The following is a 23,991-nucleotide window of genomic DNA, read 5'->3' as shown; positions in this document are numbered from 1 at the left end:
TATCAACTGAAATTAGAGCAGTTAAGATGGGTGATTTCTTATGCTTTAGTTGATATCTTGACTTCAAAGGATTTCCAATGATTAACCCTATAAATTTTCTGGAATCATAAACAAAGTGTGATCCAACTGAGTGGGCCCAACTGTGCTCCTTAATGAGGCGACGACATAGTCTCATCACATATGCTTGTACATATATTAATACTATGTATTTTGAGAATATAATAAACATGATTTTCTTCATATATTTTTTTTCCAAAAGTCTAGAAAGTTTTTCACACAGAAATCTTCGTCATTTCACATGCACAATTTATAAACTTTTTAAGATTGATATGTCTTTTACATTTCTCCTAGGTTCTAGAAGTTGACTGTTGGTCACATTACTCTTTTGTCTAAAATTGTTTAGTGTTTTTCAGAGGCAAGAATCTCATTGCTAGTCTGCTCCAAACAATTGTGTGTGTGTGCTTTTTTTTTTTTTTGTGTAATGCCTGGAAAATTGGCAGCCACTTGTGCTTATAATTTCTGTATTCTAAAGACTATTTGCACGCACACAAAAAGGACACAGAACATGGCTTTGCCTGCAAACATCACAGACACAGCTCCCAAATAAAATGAGCCAGGTTGGATGGATGGTAGAGACAAAGGAGAAACAGCCAGTTTTATTTTTGGTCTATGTAAACTAAAAAAAAAAACAAAACAAAAAACAAAAACTAAGAAAGAGCATATTTATGTATTGATACTGTTCCTACACAGACAAAGGGACAGAGAACAGAGGGAGTAGGGAAAGCCAAAAACAAAGCAAACAGGGGAAAACAGCAGGAAAGAAAGGCAACAGATGAACATTAAGCTGCCATGCTGAGGAATTTATTTGCGTCTTTTACTTGGTTGAAGGCGGAGTTGTTGCACAGCAGCTTCGGCAGCGGCTATAGCAGCCCCTGCATCTTCCAGGTGGGCCTGAGTGACGCTGGTTTTGCTTTGACTGCGAGATGGTCCATGAGAGCGGAGATGGCCTTCGGATGAGGATTTCGAGCTACCGGGACTACTATGGGATTTCTCAATGGTGGGAACCTGCATGTCTGGTCACAAAAAGGTAAAACACGAGTTAAAGTTGCTCCAGCGTTCCTCTTGTCAAGCTTGCCTCACACAATTTGAAACCGTCTAAGATTGATGTTAACTCTGTTTTTTGGCTCATTTGTGCAACTGCTCACCATACAGCAATGTGATTCAACATTTGGGAGGCAGTTTTTGGGAAGAAAGACAAGAGGACGATAATCTTGAAAAGAGAGGTTTGAGAAGAGGAATACATTCGAAGTAATCTCATGTAAATGAATATATTGACTTGTAATTTTACCAAGGAACTCTGCTAATTCTAGTGGAGACCAGGGAAGAAACAATAGGCTGACACTGCCGCAGGAGGAGTTTTAAGTAAAAAAGATAGTTAATTCCTGGAGGAAGGGGTGTGGGTCACTGGGATACTTGGAAGTGGAAATGGTATTATCATCTCAGGTGATTTTAAAGAATGTACATATAAGATCACACATTTACTATGGCAGCTATACAGAGAGAGAGGTCTTTATACTGATCATCTTTCAGAATGGCAATCACGGCAGAGTTAATCTGGCTACATGGAATCCAGAAATGATACATAAAATTTGTAAGTAATCTATAGCACATATTGTAATCAGTGGTTTATCTTATAAACTCAGTGGCCTTTGGACATAATCTCAGTTTTCCATCTTGTAGAACATTTGTATTTCTGAGCCAAATTGCAAAAAACACTTTTCAATTATGCCGTACTTCCTAAGAAGAGGCAAAAAAGGAAGGAATACTCAAATCCAATATAAAAATTTTTATTTAATATTTATAAATAACTCAGCATATCCTGGAAAGATACTCCATGGTTATCTCATACAGGCAGTAAATCAGTTTATGATGAAGATTAATGCTGTGTTGTAGGATAACTGGTTACTGAACCTCCCAATGGAAAAGTTCATTCAAATGAGAAAACTGTGCATACTGCCAAACCCAGTGTATGATGCTGCAATTTAAAAAATAATGGTTAAAAAAATCATAGAATTCATTTGAATCCACTATTTAGGAAAGATTTAAGTAATTTTCAGCATACCAATTGTTCTGATGATCTGAGGAAAACATTTTTGATATAATTAGAAAGCAAAATGCAAAGTTGTATATGTCCATATATTACATTTATAATGAATAAGAATGTATGTATGAAAAATAGGGATATAAGCGATTAGAAGAAATGTGCAAAAATGATAATGATGATTACTTCTATGTACTGTTGAAGATTTTTATGTTTTCTTTATGAAATATCCCAATGCATTTTATAAAAGCATATTATCCTGGATCTTGAGATTTGGAAAAGACCCAATAGCTCATAAAATGCAACTATCTCCATTTTACAGATTCAAAAACAAAGAACCACAGTGGTGAAGATCACAAAGCCATCAACTTAATTATGGGCTGATCTGAGACTAAAGTCCATTTCTCCATATTCCATATCTATCACTCTTTGCATGATATTGTATTAAATATTTCCCAGTAGAACCCAACCTTTAAAAAAATATTAAATATACAGACACTTATATTCAGAAAGAAACTGAGTGAACAAATAGACAAAAGTTTTGCTACTTGAAATATTTCCTACCCTTGGATGGGTCAGGGAAGATACCATGGCTTCTACTTTTGATGACAGATGGCTTTGGGGACTGCTGGCTGCTCTGACTGGAATGGGACTTGCCATGATCAATGCTTTCAGTCTGTTCTTTGAGTGGATACCACCTAGGCGTGTTATCAAGGTGAGATGTGCTAGATAAATCAATCAGTACCTGAAAAAAAAAGCAGTAGGTGAATTAAATTTATGGATTAATCTATAATTCATTTGTTAATATTTTCTGTGATCTGAAATTTATTCAAGGACATAAGTCAAGGATATAGTATATCTTTTAGGATGATGAGGCTATCTTCCTCATTTTTCTTCATCCATGATATTGGGAACAATGTCTTGTGCATATTAAATGCTTTATAAATGTTTGGTTAAATTAAACTGTATTACATCTCTGACTATTAATTAAATTATTTGGAGATGATGCAAAAAGAGAGATTACAAGTCAATTTCTTTATGAAATAAAGTTTTCTTTTGTTAAATGGACACGTTCTTGTCCTAAACTTGGCTAGCAGTTTTCTGAAGATTGTTTTAGTTTCCAGAGGGACAAAATGAAAAGAATGGCTAATTTTCAATTATTAACTTATCCCATCTATTTTAAAATATATCAGTTCACATTTGGAACAGGGATATGACCAACAATTTATGAAAAGAAAGCACTGCGTCATGGTTTAATTGGCAACGTTTTCTTTTTCTTAGTGGTACATAAACAATGGTGCATTTTACAGTAGTTGGCATCTTAAATTTGATCAATATAAAAAAATGAAAACCAGCACAATGGATATATGCCTTAGGTTTATGTGAACATTAAATTATCAGGACTTCAGTAAACCAGCTTTTTAAAATAGGATCATAAATCAGATATAACAGAACACTCCAGAGTAGTCCGATCTAAAACCAACATTAGTCCAAGTGGCTATTCCACATGGAGCCTGCAGGTGAAGTTCCAATGGGAAAGAGGTACAGATCTAGGAACCAAACAAGACCTCGTGTCACTTAAGACTATGCAACTGTTTTCTACTGTTTCTATCAAAAGGATATCATATTTTCTAGGTATTATATATTTTTGGAAAGGATTTATTTTTTTAACAATAATTCGTAACTTCTGCTTTAAGCAAAGATCACCAAACAAAAATATGTATTTTTATTTTTAAAACATTATAGATGAAAAAAATTCACAAGATCTGACCATCCTGCCAGATTTCATAATTAGGTTACATTCCTTGTGATTTACAAAAAACTTGTTTTTATTTTTTTCTTCTACTTCTAGTTTTGCTTCTTAAAATATTTTGAGATTTTTCTGTGAGACACTTAAATAAGAATATAAAATGTCACATCAAGTCATTCATACATGTAATGAGGAACAGAAATAAAATAACCTGAAAATGCATTTGAAAAAATTCAGCTCATTTTATAATAAATTTATCCCAAATCTTTAATACAGTCATTTGGATTCACAACATGATTATATAACTTTCTATCAAACAATTAATATTTCACCTTGAAAACTAATTATAAAGTACATTAGGTGGTAAAGTGAAAATTTTTTCTCCAAATATTCATCTATTCAAAGAGTCAGTTTGAAAATAAATTATATTCATCAAAGAATTTTATCCAGAAATATTTTATACATTTAAGAAATTTCCTTTCCATCAAGATTTAAATAAAGGCTTATAATGAAGCAAATGAAAAATAAAAGAAACCATAGGCTCACCTCACCAAGAAAATCATTGGAAGAAAATCTATCATAATCCCAGACTGTCACCTCCAGTGTTTTCTTCTTGAGCTACAGTTCAAATCAAAATGTTATTAACCTATTCTCATCATAAATTTTCATTATACTCATATAACAGAGCCTTTTACTTTTATTCCTTATACTCTGTCCATTTATGTAAAAATAGTTTTAATTTTATCTAAAACTGTATACTTACATTAAATATTATGTAAACTGTCAATCATTTTGCGGTCCAACCGAGTGTTTGATCATAAGGTACCTCACTGTTTTGCAAACAAAAGGGTGATTTTTACTTATTTCCTGTTATTCTACTCCCTCCCATTATTAAAAGTACAAAGCAGAATCTATATATACTCTTTAACACATGAAATTTATAGGTCATAAAAATGTCTAGGTTATTTAGATAAAGTATTTGGATTTTAGCTTTTTGTCTCAGTAAATTGCCAAAACACATTGTAGCATTATCTTATTTTTGCAGGTGAATTTAACTTATTTTCAACTCAAGAATCCAGATTATAATTTATATCCGGCTTCAATTTCACAGTCAAATTAGAAATCTTCCAAAGGATAAATTAGAAATCTCACTTTGAAAGACAACCCATTTTTAAATTGTTTCCATGGACGTCTTTCTATTTTATTTGTATTAATGCATCCTTATAAACCATCAGTTATTTTCTGTAAATCATGCACTGTTATGATGATTTTCACAAACATATTGATGCAGTTTTGCCTAGAGTCATTCTATTTCTGGTGATAACCCTTTACATTAGTTTTCTTCATGCTGTCTTCTGTACAATTCAGTTCCACACTGCTAGATCCTTATTAAGTCTCAATTTAGATAAAAGACGATCCCCAAAATGTTGCCTGATGGGACAATTCATTTCAGTGTATCCAATTCTTTTGTATCTCTATAGTGTTTATAAATGTCATTATATGCCTAGCTGGAAATATTTTCACTCAAAATATAAAGAGCCCAGTCTACTTAAATATTTCATTTTGAAATAATCAATGGAAAATTTTCTACCAATCTTATTTTCTGTGTTTATTCTTTAGCTGTTTTGCCAAAATGTGCACATTTTCTTTCATCGTGTCTTTGAACTGCACCCAGTTCCTTTTATGGCTACATTTCTTATATGTACTTTACCTATTTTTTTGTTTGTTTATATAGCAAAATTGATATAAATCACAATCTTTCAATAATTTTATCATCACTGTTTTTATATCAGCCTTAATCTGTCATATAGAAAATAATAGCTGCATACCTGTTCCATGGAGATACTTTTATAAATCACTGTTTGATTCCACTCGGGATTAAGACTTTTCTGAACGTATTTAGTCCTTCTCTTGTACTCAGCACTGAATTAGAAGAAAAGAAAAAGTTATCTTGATTATTCACCTTGACTGAAGACTTCATAGTCAACCTGAAGGGCATGCAGAGTTTTAAAGGTACTTTGTTTTGAATCACTATGTAATCATCTCATCATACTGAGGTCTTAAACTGTATCTTAAGTTGAATGCACAATAACAATTTAAAAACATCTTGGAATACTTTAGTTTTATTTTCCCTAAGGTAATTTTATTTTAAAGAAAAGCTTTTTGGTGTTCTAACTGCAATATAATTTTAGAAATGTTAATCTCTCCTGAATGTGTGAGATATTACATGAACTATACAGTAATGTCAATATATTTTTATCCCATAAATAATAATTTGGTATTTAACTTTCCAATAGTTTTGCAATTAATCATGTCAGCAAAGCTAAATGGTTTTTCAATTTTTTTCCATAGAAAACTATAATAACTGTATAGACTGAGGAAAGGATGAAAAAATGGCTGTTACTATAGCTGAGATCTCATGAACATTTGCTATCTTATAGTATATTCTGACACTTTTAGTAAAACAGTAATATAGTTATGAAACAATCCTAATTAAATATAATTTCTTGGTTTCTGTCAATACCTTGTTATAAATGATAAACCAAATCAAAACTTTTCTTTATTCATTATAACTTGGGCCATTTGAGTTTGTCCTTGACTCTTCCATGCCCTCTGATCAACAGTTAGAAGCTTATATTTTACATGTTTAAGCATGAGGATTTTTAAAAAGTTTGACAAAACATCTATACTGAGCATCAATCAATGGAGTTGGAATCACTGCTATTTGCTATAAGCCAGTGGCACCCATACAGACAAAACCTTTCTCTAACATTCACTGGTTTTTCCCTAATTTTTTGCCTGGAAAACAAACCCTAATAGGTTGCAAATGCAATTATGGCTTTGGACTATGAATTCTAAATAATTATCAGTAGGCTCAAACACATCTTTATTAATCAAAATAGGAACCATTACAATCAAGACACTTTTGCCACTGAGAAGTTTGTTTATTCCTGTAGCATAAAAATCTATGCTTCGGGATTTAATGAATTCTTGGAAAATATTTTCTGCCTCTTGCTGGTTGTGGAAGCATTTCCCCTGCAAAAACTTGTCAAGATGCTTGAGAAGTGGTAGTCAGTTGGTGAGAGGTCAGGTGAATATAGAGTATGAGGCAAAACTTTGTAGCTCAATTTGTTCAGTTTTTGAAATGTTGGTTGTGCAACATGATGTTGGGCATTGTTGCAGAGAATTGGGCCCTTTCTGTTGACCAGTGTTGGCTGCAGACATTGCAGCTTTTGGTGCATCTCATAGATTTGCTGAGCATACTTCTCAGATGTAATGGTTTCACTGGGGTTCAGAAAGGGGCAGTCGATCATCAGCAGACCACCAAACAGTGACCATGACCTTTGTTTGGTGCAAATTTGGCTTTGGGAAGTGTTTTGGAGCTTCTTCTTGGTTCAGTCACTAAGCTGGTCATTGACAATTGTCATATACAATCCATTTTTTGTTGCACATCACAATCCAATCAAGAAATGGTTCATTGTGTGGAATAAGAGAAGATGACATTTCTAATATATGTGCTCCTGAAATGAGCATAAGAGAAGATGACACTTCAAAATGGTGATATTTTGATTTCTGGCCAGCTCATGAGGGACCCACTTATCAAGCTTTTTCATCTTTCCAATTTGCTTCAAATACTAAATGACCATAGAATGGTTGAACCCGAGTTCTTTGGCAACTTCCTGTGTAGTAGTAAGAAGATCAGCTTTGATAATGCTCTCAATAGGTCGATTGATGGCTGGCCACTACGCTCATCTTCAAGGCTCTCGTCTCCTTGCAAAACTTCTTTACCACCACTGTACCATATGTTCACTAGCAGTTCCTGGGCCAAATGCATTGTTGATTTTGTGAGTTGTCTTTGCTACTTTATGACCCATTTTGAACTCAAATAAGAAAACTGCTTGAATTTGCTTTTTGTCTAACATCATTTCCATGGTTTAAAATGAATATAGACAGCAAGTAGTAAGTCATTAGCAAAAAACATTATGCGAGAAATGTGCATTAAAATGATGTATAACAACCACATTTATTTAGAATGTATTCCAATATCAGATGGCAAATTTCAACAATGCAAAAACTGCAATTACTTTTGTACCAACCTAATACTTGTCTGGGATCCTTTCCTGTGCCTGGAATTCATAAATTGCCTTTCCCTGAAAGTAGTGGATCTTCACCCTAGATCTGCAGTTCTATTATCAACTATGGCCAACAGACTAAATCTTGTTAGATTAATGGCCTCAAGCCTTGCTAAATTCTGGAATACCTACTATTGTCCCCCAGACACTAGTTTATTCATTCTAGATAAAAATATTGAGAGTCAAGCTCCATTTCACCACTCACTTTTAGAGATATGTCTATAGCCAAAGCTCAACATTCAGAATACTAAGATCATGGCATCCAGTCCCATCATTTCATGGCAAATAGATGGGGAAACAGTGGCTGACTTTATTTTTCTGGGCTCCAAAATCACTGCAGATGGTGATTGCAGCCATGAAATTAAAAGACGCTTACTCCTTGGAAGGAAAGTTACGACCAACCTAGATAACATATTAAAAAGCAGAGACATTACTTTGTCAACAAAGGTCCGTCTGGTCAAGGCTATGGTTTTTCCAGTGGTCATGTATGGATGTGAGAGTTGGACTATAAAGAAAGATGTGTGATGAAGAATTGATGCTTTCGAACTGTGGTGTTGGAGAAGACTCTTGAGAGTCCCTTGGACTGCAAGGAGATCCAATCAGTCCATCCTAAAGGAGATCAATCCTGGGTGTTCATTGGAAGGACTGATGTTGAAGCTGAAGCTCCAATACTTTGGCCACCTGATGCGAAGAGCTGACTCATTTGAACAGACCCTGATGCTGGGAAAGATTGAGGGCAGGAGGAGAAGGGGACGACAGAGGATGAGATGGTTGGAAGGCATCACCAACTGGATGGACATGGGTTTGGGTGAACTCCAGGAATTTGTGATAGACAGGGAGACCTGGCATGCTGCAGTTCATGAGGCTGCAAAGAGTCGGACATGACTGAGCGACTGAACTGAACTATAGTCAAATATCTTTTTTCTCCCTCTGGCTTTATTCTCTTTCTTATTGCATATACAAGGGCAATAATCTCCAACACTGATTGACTGTTAGAATCACTCTGGGATCTGTGTTCCAATTGTGGGGGGGTGGTGCAAACAGTATGCATCCACATCTCCCTTCCCTTTATCCCTTACAAGAGTCTTTTTTTTTTAAATTTATTTTAATTGGAGGCTAATTACTTTACATTATTGTATTGGTTTTGCCATACATTGACGTGAATCTGCCCTGGGTGTACATGTGTTCCCCATCTTGAACCCCCCTCCCACCTCCCTCACCATCCCATCCCTCTGGTTCATCCCAATGCACCAGCCCCGAGCATCCTGTATTTAATAGTCTTGGGGTGAGGCTTGAGCATCAGAATTTTTAAAATGATATGAGTAAATCTAATGTGTTGTCAAGATTGAGAACCAACTAGATTATGTCTCTGAAGACTTCACATTTCAGCCACTGTGAACTGAATTGAATTTAAGAAATGAAGCAGCACTGTTCTCATTTTTAACCAACCTATTTGAATTACAAAAATAAGAACATGATGTGACAATTTTGTCATTCAGCATAAAGTGCAAAGAATTCTGGGGAAATGAATAGGTAATGATTCAAAGACACAAGAACTTTCATAGACTGTGGACAGAAAGTATATATTTTTATGTATATGTTTTAGATAAATCTGTCTCAGTTCAGTTCAGTCGCTCAGTCATGTCCGACTCTTTGCGACCCCATGAATCACAGCATGCCAGGCCTCCCTGTCCATCACCAACTCCCGGAGTTCACTCAAACTCATGTCCATCGAGTCGGTGATGCCTAGTGAAGTTTATATACCCAAGTACTCAGAAAGTTCCACTTTGACTTATTCCAATTTTACTCTAGAGAATTCTCCCACATATACCTAAAGAATTGTTCAAGAACATTCATTGCAATATTGTTTCTAATAGTATGTGAATAAGATAAGAAATACAGGCATTATATATATTCATTCAATGAAATTTAAGAAGTAGTTAAACTGAATGAAAACACCTTATATATCAAGATGGATAAATATTAAAAAAAATTTGGCAAATATTTTTCAGAAGAAAACCTAGATAGGTTATCAAGATATAAATTGAAATCACATGAAATAATACTGTAAATTATTTATATCTACTTGTATGTATGTATGACAAACATGTTAATATCATAAGACAGTGTGGGATTTATAGATGTTACACTCTATTTAGTGGTTATCTGAGTTAAACAGGAGAATGGTTTCAGAGGGCTTCAGGGGTAGCTTAATATACTTTCTATTAAAAAAAACTGAAGCCAATATAGCAAAATATTAAGATTTGATAAAATTGGATATCAAGAACATAAGTACTTGTGACAATATTTTCTATAATATTCAGTAAGTTTAAAATATTTTATAACAAAAATAAAAAATTAGCAAATTCCATCCTTTTATATTTTATGATTTTGCTTTTTAAATTAAGGATGATATAAGAAGAATGAATATGACCACTTTTAAGTTAATAGTCAACTTTGGTTGCTACTTTAGAATTCATTGCTATTTCTCTATTAGAATTTTAAAAAAGCACATTGTAGTATGAGTTTTAAAGTTTCTGTTTTGGACTTAATTATCAAAGTGAGATCATGGGAAAAAACATATTAGGGATAATATTCATAATACAGTGAAAATTGGTAAAAATGTTATTATTTTCAAATCCTGAAAAACTGAAAGCATATAATTTTAAAATAAGGTTGAAGATGGAAATTAATGTCAAATGCAAACTCATGTATTTTTACTAAAATTCTAGATATACCAATATATATTTAAACAGCCAAAACTATTGAAATATCTTCAAAAGATATATTAATCACCATTTTCCCTTTATTTATAAATATTTATTAACAATTGTGATAACATTTCACATGCATATTTTAGTCATTCTTTCACCTATATCTAGCAAAATTATTGAATGCCAACTTGGTGTCAGGAACTATGCTCTATAAAAATGTACAACTGCAAAACTTTTAATTGTAATGACACACTATTATGTCTTGAGAAACACTTTGTAAAGTCAGAACATTAATAACAGCTAACATTAATGAAAGGCTTTTTCACAGGCAGAGTCTAAATGCTTTTCATGTGTTAAATTATTTAATCCTCAAAGCTACTCTGTAAGTCAGGTATTATTTATTCTCTTATTTTATAGTTGATAAGAACTGAAGCTCAGAGGAATTAAGGCAAGCAAGTAAGGCTGCAGTTATTAATTCATAGGACAAGGTTTCAAACACAAGGAAACTGATTTCTTGCTCTTGAACATGGGCTATATGAACATAGTTAATTAGGCCCATCATAACATGTGACTAATCTATCAATTTTCTTATTTTTTCATTAGCTGAAGTGTTTAGTTTGTCTCATTTTAAAATCTAAAATTATACACCTCAAATTAAATATATATTTATACATATACAACATAAATTTTTTACAGCATGTGTATATATATATATATATATATATATATATATATATATATATACACACACATACTGAAAATCAGGATAGTTTTAGAGTTACTTAGGGAAATACTGAACGGTATGTTGCAAGACAGTGTTGTAGAACCTAGGATAATTAGTATAAATATTAACTTCTGTCCAGATAGAATCAGATATAACCCTAATTAGTTGGGAAAAATTTAGATGCTTAATTTACTAGGTAATATAAGTTCGACTCTCCAGTTTGTATCCTTTGCCTTTAGGGTTAATGGATGTAAACACACCTTACTCCCGATCTTGCCTCTACCAGCCCAGGTTGACTTGTGTAAATGCAAATGAAATCCTTTGCAATCTTTTCACACTTGAATTTCCCGACGTGCAGAGAAGGCCACAAAGGCCACACACAGCTTTGCCTTCATTTATCCTTGTCTTATGGCTACCATGTACTGACTATATTGGGCAAGATGCCAGTGGACTATGTTCTGACTTTACACAATTAGAAACTCCACATTTCTCAGCACCATATCAAAATCTGTGGATTTACAAGTTGAAGGTGGCCAGCTAAGCAGAATTCTTGAATGTGAGCAGAAATCCAGGTGGACAAAAAAGTGGAGCTCATTTTTCTTTCCTATCTTGTCTAAAAAACACACTATGGTCTCTCATGGGAAGGCTGAAATAATATTATTTTAGGATAAGTAAGTCATATCTAATAATCAGAGACCTTTTTTTCAATAAGTGAAAATAAAAAGCCAATTAATCAAGATGGGACATGGTGCTTATCAAAAAAGCTAAACCTTTGTTTCCTTGACGTTTTGACTAATTTCTTTTTTCTTTGATTTTTTTACTGTTATGATAACTTTTTCATAGTAGATATGGTTTTAATGCTTATAGGAAAGATACTTAAAATTCAATTATTTTCTCCTAAACCAGCAGAATAAAACAGTTCTCTGAGTTTCTCTTTAATTAAAAATTTGAGAAAGAAGAATGGAATATAATGGCTTATTTATATTTAACCCTCATAGAATTATATAACATATTGAAGGTCTTCATTTATTTGCTTTCTCTTGATTGGAAAAATACATATATATTTCTTTATTGAAAAATACATAATGAGTCATTTATATACATATACATACATAAATATATACATGGTGGTGGTGGTGGTTTAGTCGCTAAGTCGTGTCCTACTCTTGCGACCCCATGGACTGTAGCCCGCCAGGATCCTCTGTCCATGGGATTCTCCAGGCAAGAATACTGGAGTGGGTTGCCATTTCCTTCTCCAAAATATATATACATATACATACATAAATACACCCACACACATATAGTGAAGTGAAAGTCACTCAGTCATGTCCGACTCTTTACCCCATGGACTATACAGTTCATGAAATTCTCCAGGCCAGAATACTGGAGTGGGTACCCTTTCCCTTCTCCAGGGGATCTTCTCAACCCAGGGATCAAACCCAGGTCTCCAACATTGCAGGCAGATTCTTTACCAGCTGAGCCACAAAGGGTCTCCTGCATTGCAGGAGGATTCTTTACCAACCAAGTTTTCTTCAAAATTATTCCTCTGAGGATATTGCCTTTAATTTAGAAAGAAGCACAGAGCATATCCCATTTTATAAGCTCTGTTTCTCTGTGTGAAAGGATGCATATATGGCTTGTCACTTCATTGTGCTCCCTGAGGTCTGAGACTATGGCTGTGTTCTCAATTCCAACCCCAGCAAAGAGTTTGGAGTAGTTTCTGCTAAATAAATGTTTACTGAATGGATCCTTAAAACAAGCTTGTACTTCTTTTTTTCTTTAAAATCTACTGAAAAAAAAATAAGTTTTGGCCTTCAAACTGTAAATATATACAACATGTATACCTGTTTTACATTCGTTCCAGAGGAAATAGTTTGAGATGCTAACAAGGATGTTTAGAGAAAGTCCAGCCAGGAACTGGGCTTCCAGGTACCAGAATAGTGAAAATAAGCTTCAATTATAGAAAAATCTCATTAGTGGGGAAAAAAAATTCCGCACTTCGTCTAGCAGTGTAATGAAAAAAAAAAAAGCAGAATGAAATCCTTCAGATATGCTCATTTTCATTTCTTAATTATATAGGGACAAGTATTGAGTTAATGGGCTCTTTAGGCTGTTGTCTTTCTTTCACCTCATCTTGGCTGATATCTGGGCTATCAGAGCTTATGAACATCTTGATCAAAGGTTGGGAAGAGGAAATGAAAGGAGACAAGAAAACCGGACCAGTGAAATTCTTTTAGTTAAGAGGACATTAAATTTTTTTTAAAGCATTAAGGATGTATTATCCTTACTACTGAAGAAAGTTGCTTGATTTTCTATATAGTGGTGTTAAATAATTTAGTATAATTCAGTAGCCAAAGCATTCTATATCTCTTTTCTGTTGCAGAGTTAAGTGACCACTGGCAACATGAAATATATTATACATTTCTATAAATAATAGCAACTGCCATTTATTGAGAGCTTATTATGTGCCTGACACTATGCTTATCATTTTTGGTACATTCTTCATGTGTTTCACAAAAATCCTGGGAGGGGGCTATTAAGATTCCTAGATAGAAGAGGAAATAGTTTTAGAGAAACGTCACAACTTCTAAGTGGTAGGGCTGAAATTCAAACTCAGGCTCTTAAGGACTTTACTCATTGGCCTCTTCAGTCTAACTTACAATGTCAATACTTTATCAGTATAATTCCTTTTCACCCTGACAGTTCTAGAAGACATGATGAAAATAACTTCAATATGAAAGATATGACTAAGCGACTTCTAGATCTTCTATACTGTAATCCAGCACATCTTAGATTATTTTGACTGTTATTTACATTTACAAAAAAACATGTTCTCTTCTAAATTAAATATAGACAAGCACTGCCATTCTGACAATTTCCCCCTGGTTTCTCCTGATAAAAAAGAGAAAGCTTCTGAATAAAGGGACTGATAATGTCTGTCCTGAAGTGACATGATCCCTGTGAAACAAAACTCATTTTGCCTATCAGTATGAGAGGTCTGGATGATGCCTGAGAAGAGAAAGCCAGTCATAACATGTGACCTTTCTCAGTTTCAAATTTTCTGGTAGCCATAATTAGGTGGCTGCAAGGAAACAGTTTCTGGGCACCAGTAAGATTTTAGTGGCTAATACTGTTCTTTGAAATATTTAAATATTTAAGCTCTTACAAATCAGAAACTGCCTGTTTTGCTCAACAGTTTGTCAGGTTTAGTAAAGATGTTGAATTTTATTATCAAAGACAAAAATCCTGTACCATTAATATTCTGGGTGGGATTAAAATTCCCATCACTGTGCTGCTACAGATGGTACAAGATTCACCTCCCCAACTAAATAACACATTCAATTTACATGCAATGAGGTGTGCAAAAAGTGCTTTTGGCTATATATTAAGAAAAATTCTAAACTGACAATATATTGATTTAACATCCTCTAGCAGAAAGTTGGGTCGCACAGAGTCGGACAAGACTGAAGTGACACAGCAGCAGCAGCAGCAGAAGCAGCAGCAGAAAGTAGACAAAGGAGGTTGTTCTCGTGCTGGAACAGGCAGATTATGGCATCCTATATTGCACAGCAATAATTTTGTGGTACATAAGTTCTAAAGGCATGGAACTGTTTCAACATTAGGTCTAAGTGAGGGTAAAAGATGAGACAACTCTTATGTTTAAGATGGGATATATATGTAGTACTGGTCATCCAGAAGGCCAATTAATTTCTTCTGAAAAAATGACTCTATATTTTTTTAATTTGTCATAGAAGACTCAGAAGGGCCTAAGCCATGATTACTGCATGAGAAGCTAAATGAATTTTAGCAGACAAATTATAAATAAAAACTTCAGTTATATCTAATTTCAGAGTGCTATTTCTTTATCATACTTTTCTATGTTTTTACTATTTTCTATTTTCTATCCTCTACTGCACCTATCTACTAAACATATTTAGTAACGCTGTGATCAGAACAGTCTGCTACTAGCCTAATTCAATTGATACCAACATGCAGAAAAATAAAAATTATAGCCCAAGTTGTACCACAGGTAAATGTACACGAAAGGCAAAAAAAAAAAAGGAACTCTAACATTTCAGCAAAGTGTGACACTGAAAGAGAACCAACTCTACCTTGCATTCTGGACAACCATGACTTGACTGCATTGATTCCAAGATCGAGAATGAAGGATACAGCAGGAAAGTAGGAAAGACGGGAAGAAAAAAATTAGGAACAGAAGAAAATGTGAGAATAAAATCTAAAGGAGCTGCACCATAATACACAAACAACATGAGGTAGAAAATAATCTTTGAACTAAGGTGAAAATAATGCTTCACAAGTGTAATACATTCCAAGGTCTAGGTCACTATAGTAATTAGTAGTAATTTAAAGAAAGGGCTAGGAATTGAATAGGAATGGCATACTAGTGTGCTTTTTGGTCAAATCCTATCTAGAAGGCATTTTTTGTTTGACAAATTGCATGGTGATAGCTTTAGGTGGGAACCTCACTCTTCATTTCACTATAGTTCCCACCCTTCTTTCTGTTACCCACTCCGGAATGGACTGCCATATTCATGCCATCTGTCTGATCTTTCTGGTTATTCAAGTTTGCAACATGATTGTAATAGGATTAAAACATATCCTGTAACAAAAGATAACCACTCTCTTACAGTATAAAAAGTGACACTCTAGGGTATTAAAGAAGATAGAAAATTGAAAGAGAGTGTTTATTTTCACCCATTAGCAAATGCTGATTAGAGATATATCTTTGGCAGTGATTTCCTCTTATACTGTCATTAAATAACACTAACGGTCAAATGACCCAAATGAAAGGCAGAATGCAGTTATCAATTTGTTCTTATATTCATGCTAAAAAAATAAAGTACTCGAGGAGGAGGGATAAATTAGGAGTTTGAGATTAGCAGTTATAGACTGCTACATATAAAACAGATAAACAGCAAATTCTACTGTATAGCACAGAACTATATTCAGTATCCTGAATTGAATCGGTTTGCTGTATATTAGAAACGAATGCAACATTGTAACTCAACTATATTTCAAAAAAGTAGAAACATTGCAGTTATACTACTACATAAAGATATAAACTAACATAGAAACTCCCCTTTCTTGTTCTATAGTCTACGTGGAAATGTCTATGAATTAAAACTAGAGTAACAATACCAGCAATTCTGTTTGTAAAGGAAATTGTTGGGTAGGATGAAATTAAAGGCTGTATACTGAATTAGATATATCACTTGGCAATTTTCAAATTATTTTCTGAGTATTATCTAATCTGATTTTCCTGAGCAACTGAAAATTATGGCTCTCTCCACCATGGCTCTTTCAATATCAACAAGGAAAGTGAATCTCTAAGAATTGATGATTTGACAGTTGTGACAACTGGTAAGCAGCATTCAAATGCAGTGTATAACTCTAATTTAGATCCTGTTCAAACAAACCAACTATAGTTATAGAACATACTTTGTATGATTTTAGTGTTTATAAATTTGTTGAGCTTTGTTTTATGGCCCACAACATAGTTTATGTTGGTTAATGTTCTTTGTGGACTTGAAAAGTATTTATATATATATATATACACACATATTCTGCTGTTGATGGGCAGAATATTTTATATATATCAACTAGGTCATCAAACTGACTAGGAAAATATTAGGAGGCAATTGGGGGAAATAGATTTAAAAATTAAAAATTATTATGGCCATGTGTGGTATAATTACTTTTAAACTTTTTTTTTTTTACAAATATATACTATTTGCATAAAAAAGTTACAATAGTTGAGATCTATTTCAAAATAACCTGCATGGAGGGAGTGTACAAGGATAAAAATGAAACATGATTGGCTAGAAAGTGGTAACTGTTGAACTGAGTAGTGGGTGCATGCATGATGGATCATTAAACTATTCTTTCTACTTATACTTCCAAAGACTGAAATTTTCCTAGTAAAAAGTTATATTAAAATGTTGCTCTTCAAATTAAATGAAACAGCAAAAATGAAACCAGAGTCTTCAATAACCGTCACCTAATTTTTTAAATTATACCTCCAATTGTTGATTACTTATGGTTCCATCATACTAATTTGGCTAGTATAATTTCTTCATAAAAGGTAATGATCTGTTGGGTCCAAATTACTGGTTTGAAGCCATCCCTGAATTATGATTTATATATAAGACTATAGCAATTTGCATTTATTATGTGAAAATTAAACATCTCTAAAGAGTACTTGCTTTATATAAAGTCTAAATATTACACAGAGATTTAAAGAGATCTTTTTCATTTATCTACCAAAGTTGACATTTCAAATATTATTCTTATTTTTTAATTTTAGAACAGTGATTTGAAAATATGCATGTAAATAATGATGCATCAAGTCATTTAATGAGCATTTAATGTATTGAATAATACACATGTCCTATAAAATAAAAGAGTAACTGATGAGTCCTTGAACATTGGTTTCACAAATACATTTTGAAAGGTAAACTAATTCTTTAAATTTGCCACATACAATTCCTGAAATGATTTCATAGTCTACCTGATTGGTCATAGCACAAGAAGTTCCTAGAACTGAAATACTAATACATTCTTATCCAAGAAGCTTTTGTTATGATCATGAATCTCCAAAAACCCAAGGCTTAATTATAAATTTTTAATTCCACCTTTCTTACTAATTGGAAATAAATAAGTATGATATGTATTATAGATAAAACTAAGAAAAAGATATTAAGCTTTTTAGAGATCAGATGACATTATTGCTACTTTTTTTTAAAAAATCATACGCCAATACTTATGATACTTTGAAGACATCACTTCTTTACTTACCCTCGCCCTGGAAGAAGGTACACTTTAACAAAGGGGTCTGAATAACCATTGTTGTCTCGAGGGACTAGGTTTCTTGCTTGCAGAATATGTATTATGAGATTTCCAAGATCATAGTTGATTTGAAGCTTAAAGGAACAGCAAATATTCCATGAACATTATTTTGTTTTTTAAAAAGCATACACTATCATTCAATATTTTGCCAGTATTTAAAAAAAACTCTCATAAAAAGCATTAACTGTCACTTTCATTTTATTTGAAACTGAACAGACCAGTTAATGTCTAATTTAATTGGGAGCTCCCAGGCACACATTAATTACTAGTAAATGTGCTGTTCATTCTTTCCACTGTGAAAGTTCTGGCCTGTCTAAAATTCGTTTAGGAGGAAAACAACACAGTGAATGCTAGTTACATTTTTAAACAAAATTTCCACAGTTAGCAAAATCAGAAATGTTAATGTTCATAAATACAACTGCCAGAATTTTGAAAATAAATTAACTGATAAATTTATAAGAAAATCTCTTTTGCATTTCATCAAATAGTTAACAGTGGGTAGAATCATTATTTAAACACAAATACGTTAGTGCTGAATTGTCAGGATATTTAAGAACGTGCAATTTGATCTCTTTCTATAGTACACTAGCTGATAAACCTGTAGCTTTTCTTTTTGTGCCTCCTTCCTTAACAGAGTGAGGTTAAGATAATAAAATACAACTGTTCTTTAATCTCAGAAACTGAAGAGAAAAGAAGAGGCATTGTCTCAAAGACGTCTAACGGCTGTTGTAAAGCTGTCATTGAATAGTAAAAGACTTACCATTCAAACTAAATTTTAAGAAGCCAGCATGATTCAAAATAATTGAATTAACCATTTTTTCTCCTTCAAAAATGAAAAATTCCTTTGGCATCATTTAGAATAGGACAATTCTGTTTGATGTTGTTTCAATTTATCAAATAACAGGAAGGAAAGTGAAAGGGTTAGTTGCACAGTCGTATCCTACTCTTTGTGACCCCATGGATTGTGCAGACCCTATGGACTGTAGTCCACCAGGCTCCTCTGTCCACGGATTTTCCCAGGAAAGAATACTGGAGAGGGTAGCCATTCCCTTCTCCAAAGGGTCTAGCCGACCCGGGGCTTGAACCCTGGTCTCCTGCATTGCAGGCAGATCCTTTACTGCCTGAGGCACCAAGGGAGCCCTAACAGAAAGGAAGAAATCTATACTGTGAAAACGAAAAACCATAAATAAAAAATGAACGAACTTTTTATAATCATGAAAAAACAAATATGCTATATTTATTTTGAAAATGGAATAACTTAGATGAGTCAGCCTTCACTTAAAATTTAACATTAAAACAATTTACTGATTTCAGCATAATTTTGATCTGATTATGTTTTGTGGCAGAAAAGGAATCTTTGTTCACTTTTCTCAGTACAGAAAGCTCCAGAGTCTCACTGACCACCATGAAAGCAATATGAAACATTAAACAAAGAGCCATGAAGGAAGAGGAGAAATAAGAAGTCGAGGACTGCAGTAACTGTGATTTAATGGAGTACTAAAATACAGGAATTATTCTGCAATTAATTTCACTGAGGTTTAGAACAGCTTCCAAATCTTTAAGGAGAAAATTTCCCCCATTTTTTCCTTTCTCTGCTAGCCTAAAAGTCTACTTTTAATTGGTGAGGCAGCAAAATCATTTCTTATTGAAATAGAAATTTGCAGGATACCCTAAGAGAGTGCTTTCCAAAGTGTACTCTGTAAATCTGGTGCCTTAGAGAACACTTAGAATTGCTCAGATGTTACATGTGCAAGAAAATGAGATGCCCCCAGTAACCCTTAATCAGACTTTTTCCATTCTGGCAATTCACTGTTTGGGTGTTTACACAAGGTTTCATCTGGAATAAGGCTTTGCTAAAAAGACAGAAGATAAAATATAAAAAAAATGAAATAACTGTCATAAGAAAGTATCTCCCCTTGCCACCCCCCCACCCCGCCAAAAAAGGAAAAAGCTTTTAAAGGAAAGCAAAGCAAATATACCGGGAGTTGAAAACATTAGAGCAAATTCCTACTATAAAATTAAATATTACCAAGTGAAAAGAAAATAAAACAAATAAATTTACTTTACAAAACAGAAATAGACTCACAGACAATGAACTGTTGTTGTTGGGGGCCAGGGAGGAAGGATGAAGGAGAAGGGATAGTTAGGGGATTTGTGATGGACAAGTACACACTGCTATATTTAAAATGGATAACCAACAAGGACATACTGTACAGCACATGGAACTCTGCTCAATGTCATGTGGCAGCCTGGATGGGAGGGGAGTTAGTGGGAGAATGGATAAAAATGTATGTACGTGTACATATATATGGCTGAGTGCCTTTGCTGCTCACCTGAAACTATCACAATATTGTTTGTTAATCAGCTATACCCCAACTCAAAATAAAAACGTTTTAGAAAATAAACCTTTCAGTAAAAAACAAATTATAACAAGCCAGAAAGAAACATAGCACATGAGCAAAAAGTTAAAAAAATGAGACAAAGAAAGAGATATTATGAATAAGAATGTCTAGCATTTTCTCTGCTGCATGTGAAATGAAAAGAGATCACTTTTGGCTTTCTAGAAGTGAGAAATAGCTGTGAGACAGCAAGGTCGAGAACACATTGGTGATTTCAGTTCCATCCTGCTGGGTCCTTCTTATTAAGGAGCCCATGTTCTGTGCTTTTTCTTCATTTCCACTCTCACTGTCCACTCTGCTTCAATCAGGGTATGCCCAGATGACAATTTATTTCTTTGTCTTTGTGTCCTCTTTGTAACACTTCCTAGAGGCTGTGGCTGTATGAATTTCTATGACATATTTGTTTCAGTTAACCTCCCCCTCACTATAAAATATTTCCTGATCACTCTATTGTGTTGTGGCTAACATCCTTCGGCTTCTGTTCAAGGTTCTTTTAGTTCAGTCTTAACTTATCTCTACAGGAACATTTTCCTGTAGCAGAGCAGATCTGCTTCTTTCATTACCCCCTGGCAGCAGAATCATTCCTTGTACCATTTCTTCTTCCAGGAAAACACTTCTTTTTCTATGCTTATCCTCAAATTACTTCAAATCTCTGTTACCCTTTGTGAAAATGTACTGTAGATGCAACTAAGACTCACTGTTCTTTTCCCTTATCGAAAATGTACTATCTTCAAATAGCTATTATTTTCTATTTTGTTAATTCTTTTCACATGACATTTCTTACCTACCATAAATTACTTTTTGGTATCATCTGAAGTATAATTTTTCTAGCTTTTCTGAATCTGCCCATTTATGATGCAATATATAAACACAGAAACATGCACACAGAACTAAAAAAAAAAACATGATTTAAACTATTTTTTTCTATCTTCCTGGTAAAATCCTTTCAATTAATTTGATAAATTACAGATAGGTTATGACCTCCAGCATGAAAAACACTGCTCTAGAAGAACTGTTCAGCAATTATTTAGCAATTGTTGACCAGAGGAAGAAAAGAGGACACTAATAGACTCATGAAACTCTCAATGCTGCTGCTGCTGCTAATTTGCTTCAGTCGTGTCCGACTCTGTGTGATCCCATAGACGGCAGCCCACCAGGATCCCCTGTCCCTGGGATTCTCCAGGCAAGAACACTGGAGTGGGTTGCCATTTCCTTCTCCAATGCAGGAAATTGAAGTGTTAAAGTGAAGTCGCTCAGTCGTGTCCAACTTGATCCCATGGAGTGCAGCCTACCAGACCCCTCCGTCCATGGGATTTTCCAGGCAAGAGTACCCTCAATAAGAAACCTTCAAATTTCCAGGAGAATCTGTCATGTTTGAAACACATTCAACAACTATAAAGTAAATGAGACTTACTACATTGATACTGTTAAGGTATTAGGTAGATTTCAAAGTACAGAATTCCAGAGGTATAATTATATTTAATAAAACATACATTGTATTAAAATACTTATACCTATATATGTCATAAAACAGGAAAGGTTCTAATAGTGCTTACAATCTCAGTAGACCAATGGGGAAAAGAGCCACAAAAGATGGTATAATAATGATCTTTTAAAAGCATTCATACCTGGATTTCCCCCGTAATTGGATGAGAGACAACCTTTGCTGCATCAGTAGGCTGCAATGTTAAGACATATATTAGATTAATAGATAAACCCTTCACGGGATTTACCATTTAAACTTCCCTCTGAGTTAAGTTCTGTTTGGTCAGAGCACACTGCCTGGAAAGCACATTTTGTCCATTTGGTTGCTTCAGGTTATGGTGTCTACTTACACTTCTCAATACATGTTTAATTTTATAGATACATAAATCTCTTTTTCATTGTGTGAAGCCTGTTTTGAAGCTATAATTTTATACCTAAAGTAATATATGTTCAATTACTTAAGAAATGGAACACTTTTGGTTGAAAGTATTCAATTTAAGTATTAATGGATTTTAAATGTCTATAAGAAAATGAAAAAGATATTGTTTTTACTTGACTGCTTAGGAAGCCAAAAGTTATAAAAGTCCACCTTATATTCCTTTCCTGGGTTCTCAGTCCAGTCCTATTCTCTTCTGGAGTGGGACACCCAGGTAACCATTTTTTAGCATTTCATATCCCTTTAATTAAAAGTCCATAACATTCAATCTAAGTTCACATTTCCTTAATAATTTTCTTATGTCAGTAAAGCCTTAAAAACCATTCAGAATGTGATCTGATAAAGTGATTCATTCTGCTGATTAAATGACTGATTACTGATCTGTTAAATTTCAGTAGAATGTACAAATTTGTACAAAGAAAGGAATGATGTCCCTGATTCTAGATCTATAACAGAATTTCAGGCAATATGGCATCACTGTAGGGAAAGTGAAGTCGCTCAGTCGTGTCCGACCCTTAGCGACCCCACGGACTGCAGCCCACCAGGCTCCTCCATCCATGGGATTTTCCAGGCAAGAGTACTAGAGTGGGGTGCCATTGCCTTCTCTGTAGGGAGACATTTACTAAAATGGAGGCAAGCTTACTACCCGACAAAAAGGCCCTGTATTCCTGTATACACATCATATTGGCCTTACATTAATAATTAACTGGAAAAGGAAAATTCATAATACTCAGGTGTATTCCTGTTACTTTTTAAAATTAATTTATGCTAGAAATGAGAGCAGTCAAAGAAGACAGCTATCTTTCAAGTCTTGTTTTGTGCAATATTAAAAATAATGTGTAATCATTGGTAAAGTTATGAAGAAGGGTTTAAATTTTCTAAGCCATATATCCCTTATTAGTAAAGCTCATTTACATGAATAGCCATTTAGTAACACTGAAACTACACTCTGGCTGCAAAAGATAAACTGCTAGTTATTGAATAATTATGTTTATTTAATTCTTTTACTGTTTAACTTTTAAGGAAAGCAAAGGAGTTGAGAAAAAGAAGGACTACACAAGTTCCTGAAACTCTATCTCAATTAAAGATGGGAAGTTTCCTAAGACTAGATATCCATGAATCTCAGTGAGCAAGGTTGAGGGATAACTAGAGATAAAAAGTAAAAAATAAGATTAAAAAAACCCCAAGTAATGATTGATAATGTATTTTGTTTTGATTTTATTTTGATGGTTGTAACTCATTTGAAATATGATCATGCAAACATAACTAGGTTCAGTGGAGAGAATATACTTATGGACAAATTTTAAATGTTCTGGGGTGTGGCAATGAACTCATAAAGGCACACAAGTATACAATAATATCTGTGTACAGTGGGCACACCA

At 33.9% G+C, this 23,991-nt stretch overlaps 1 protein-coding gene across 1 annotated transcript in view; it reads right to left on the bottom strand.

Annotated features, from left to right (window-relative positions):
• Window positions 1-599: 599 nt before the first annotated feature.
• Window positions 600-23,991, bottom strand: part of PCLO (piccolo presynaptic cytomatrix protein) — a 316,952-nt gene continuing 293,560 nt past the window's right edge. Inside the window, exons 14-20 of the mRNA XM_088833888.1 lie at window positions 22,317-22,367; window positions 18,239-18,363; window positions 15,535-15,561; window positions 5,681-5,774; window positions 4,398-4,469; window positions 2,666-2,846; window positions 600-1,073 (exon numbers count right to left, since the gene is read on the bottom strand). Of these exons, the coding sequence (XP_088690014.1) occupies window positions 862-1,073; window positions 2,666-2,846; window positions 4,398-4,469; window positions 5,681-5,774; window positions 15,535-15,561; window positions 18,239-18,363; window positions 22,317-22,367 (762 nt within the window). The 3' untranslated portion in view covers window positions 600-861. The remainder of the gene's footprint in view (window positions 1,074-2,665; window positions 2,847-4,397; window positions 4,470-5,680; window positions 5,775-15,534; window positions 15,562-18,238; window positions 18,364-22,316; window positions 22,368-23,991) is intronic.

This window comes from Moschus berezovskii, chromosome 3 (genome assembly GCF_049115385.1).
Source record: "Moschus berezovskii isolate FMDL1 chromosome 3, NW_MosBer_1.0, whole genome shotgun sequence".
NCBI classification, from domain to species: Eukaryota; Metazoa; Chordata; class Mammalia; order Artiodactyla; family Moschidae; genus Moschus; species Moschus berezovskii.
Note: the sequence above shows the minus strand (reverse complement) of the source record. Positions and strands in the feature narration are given on the sequence as shown.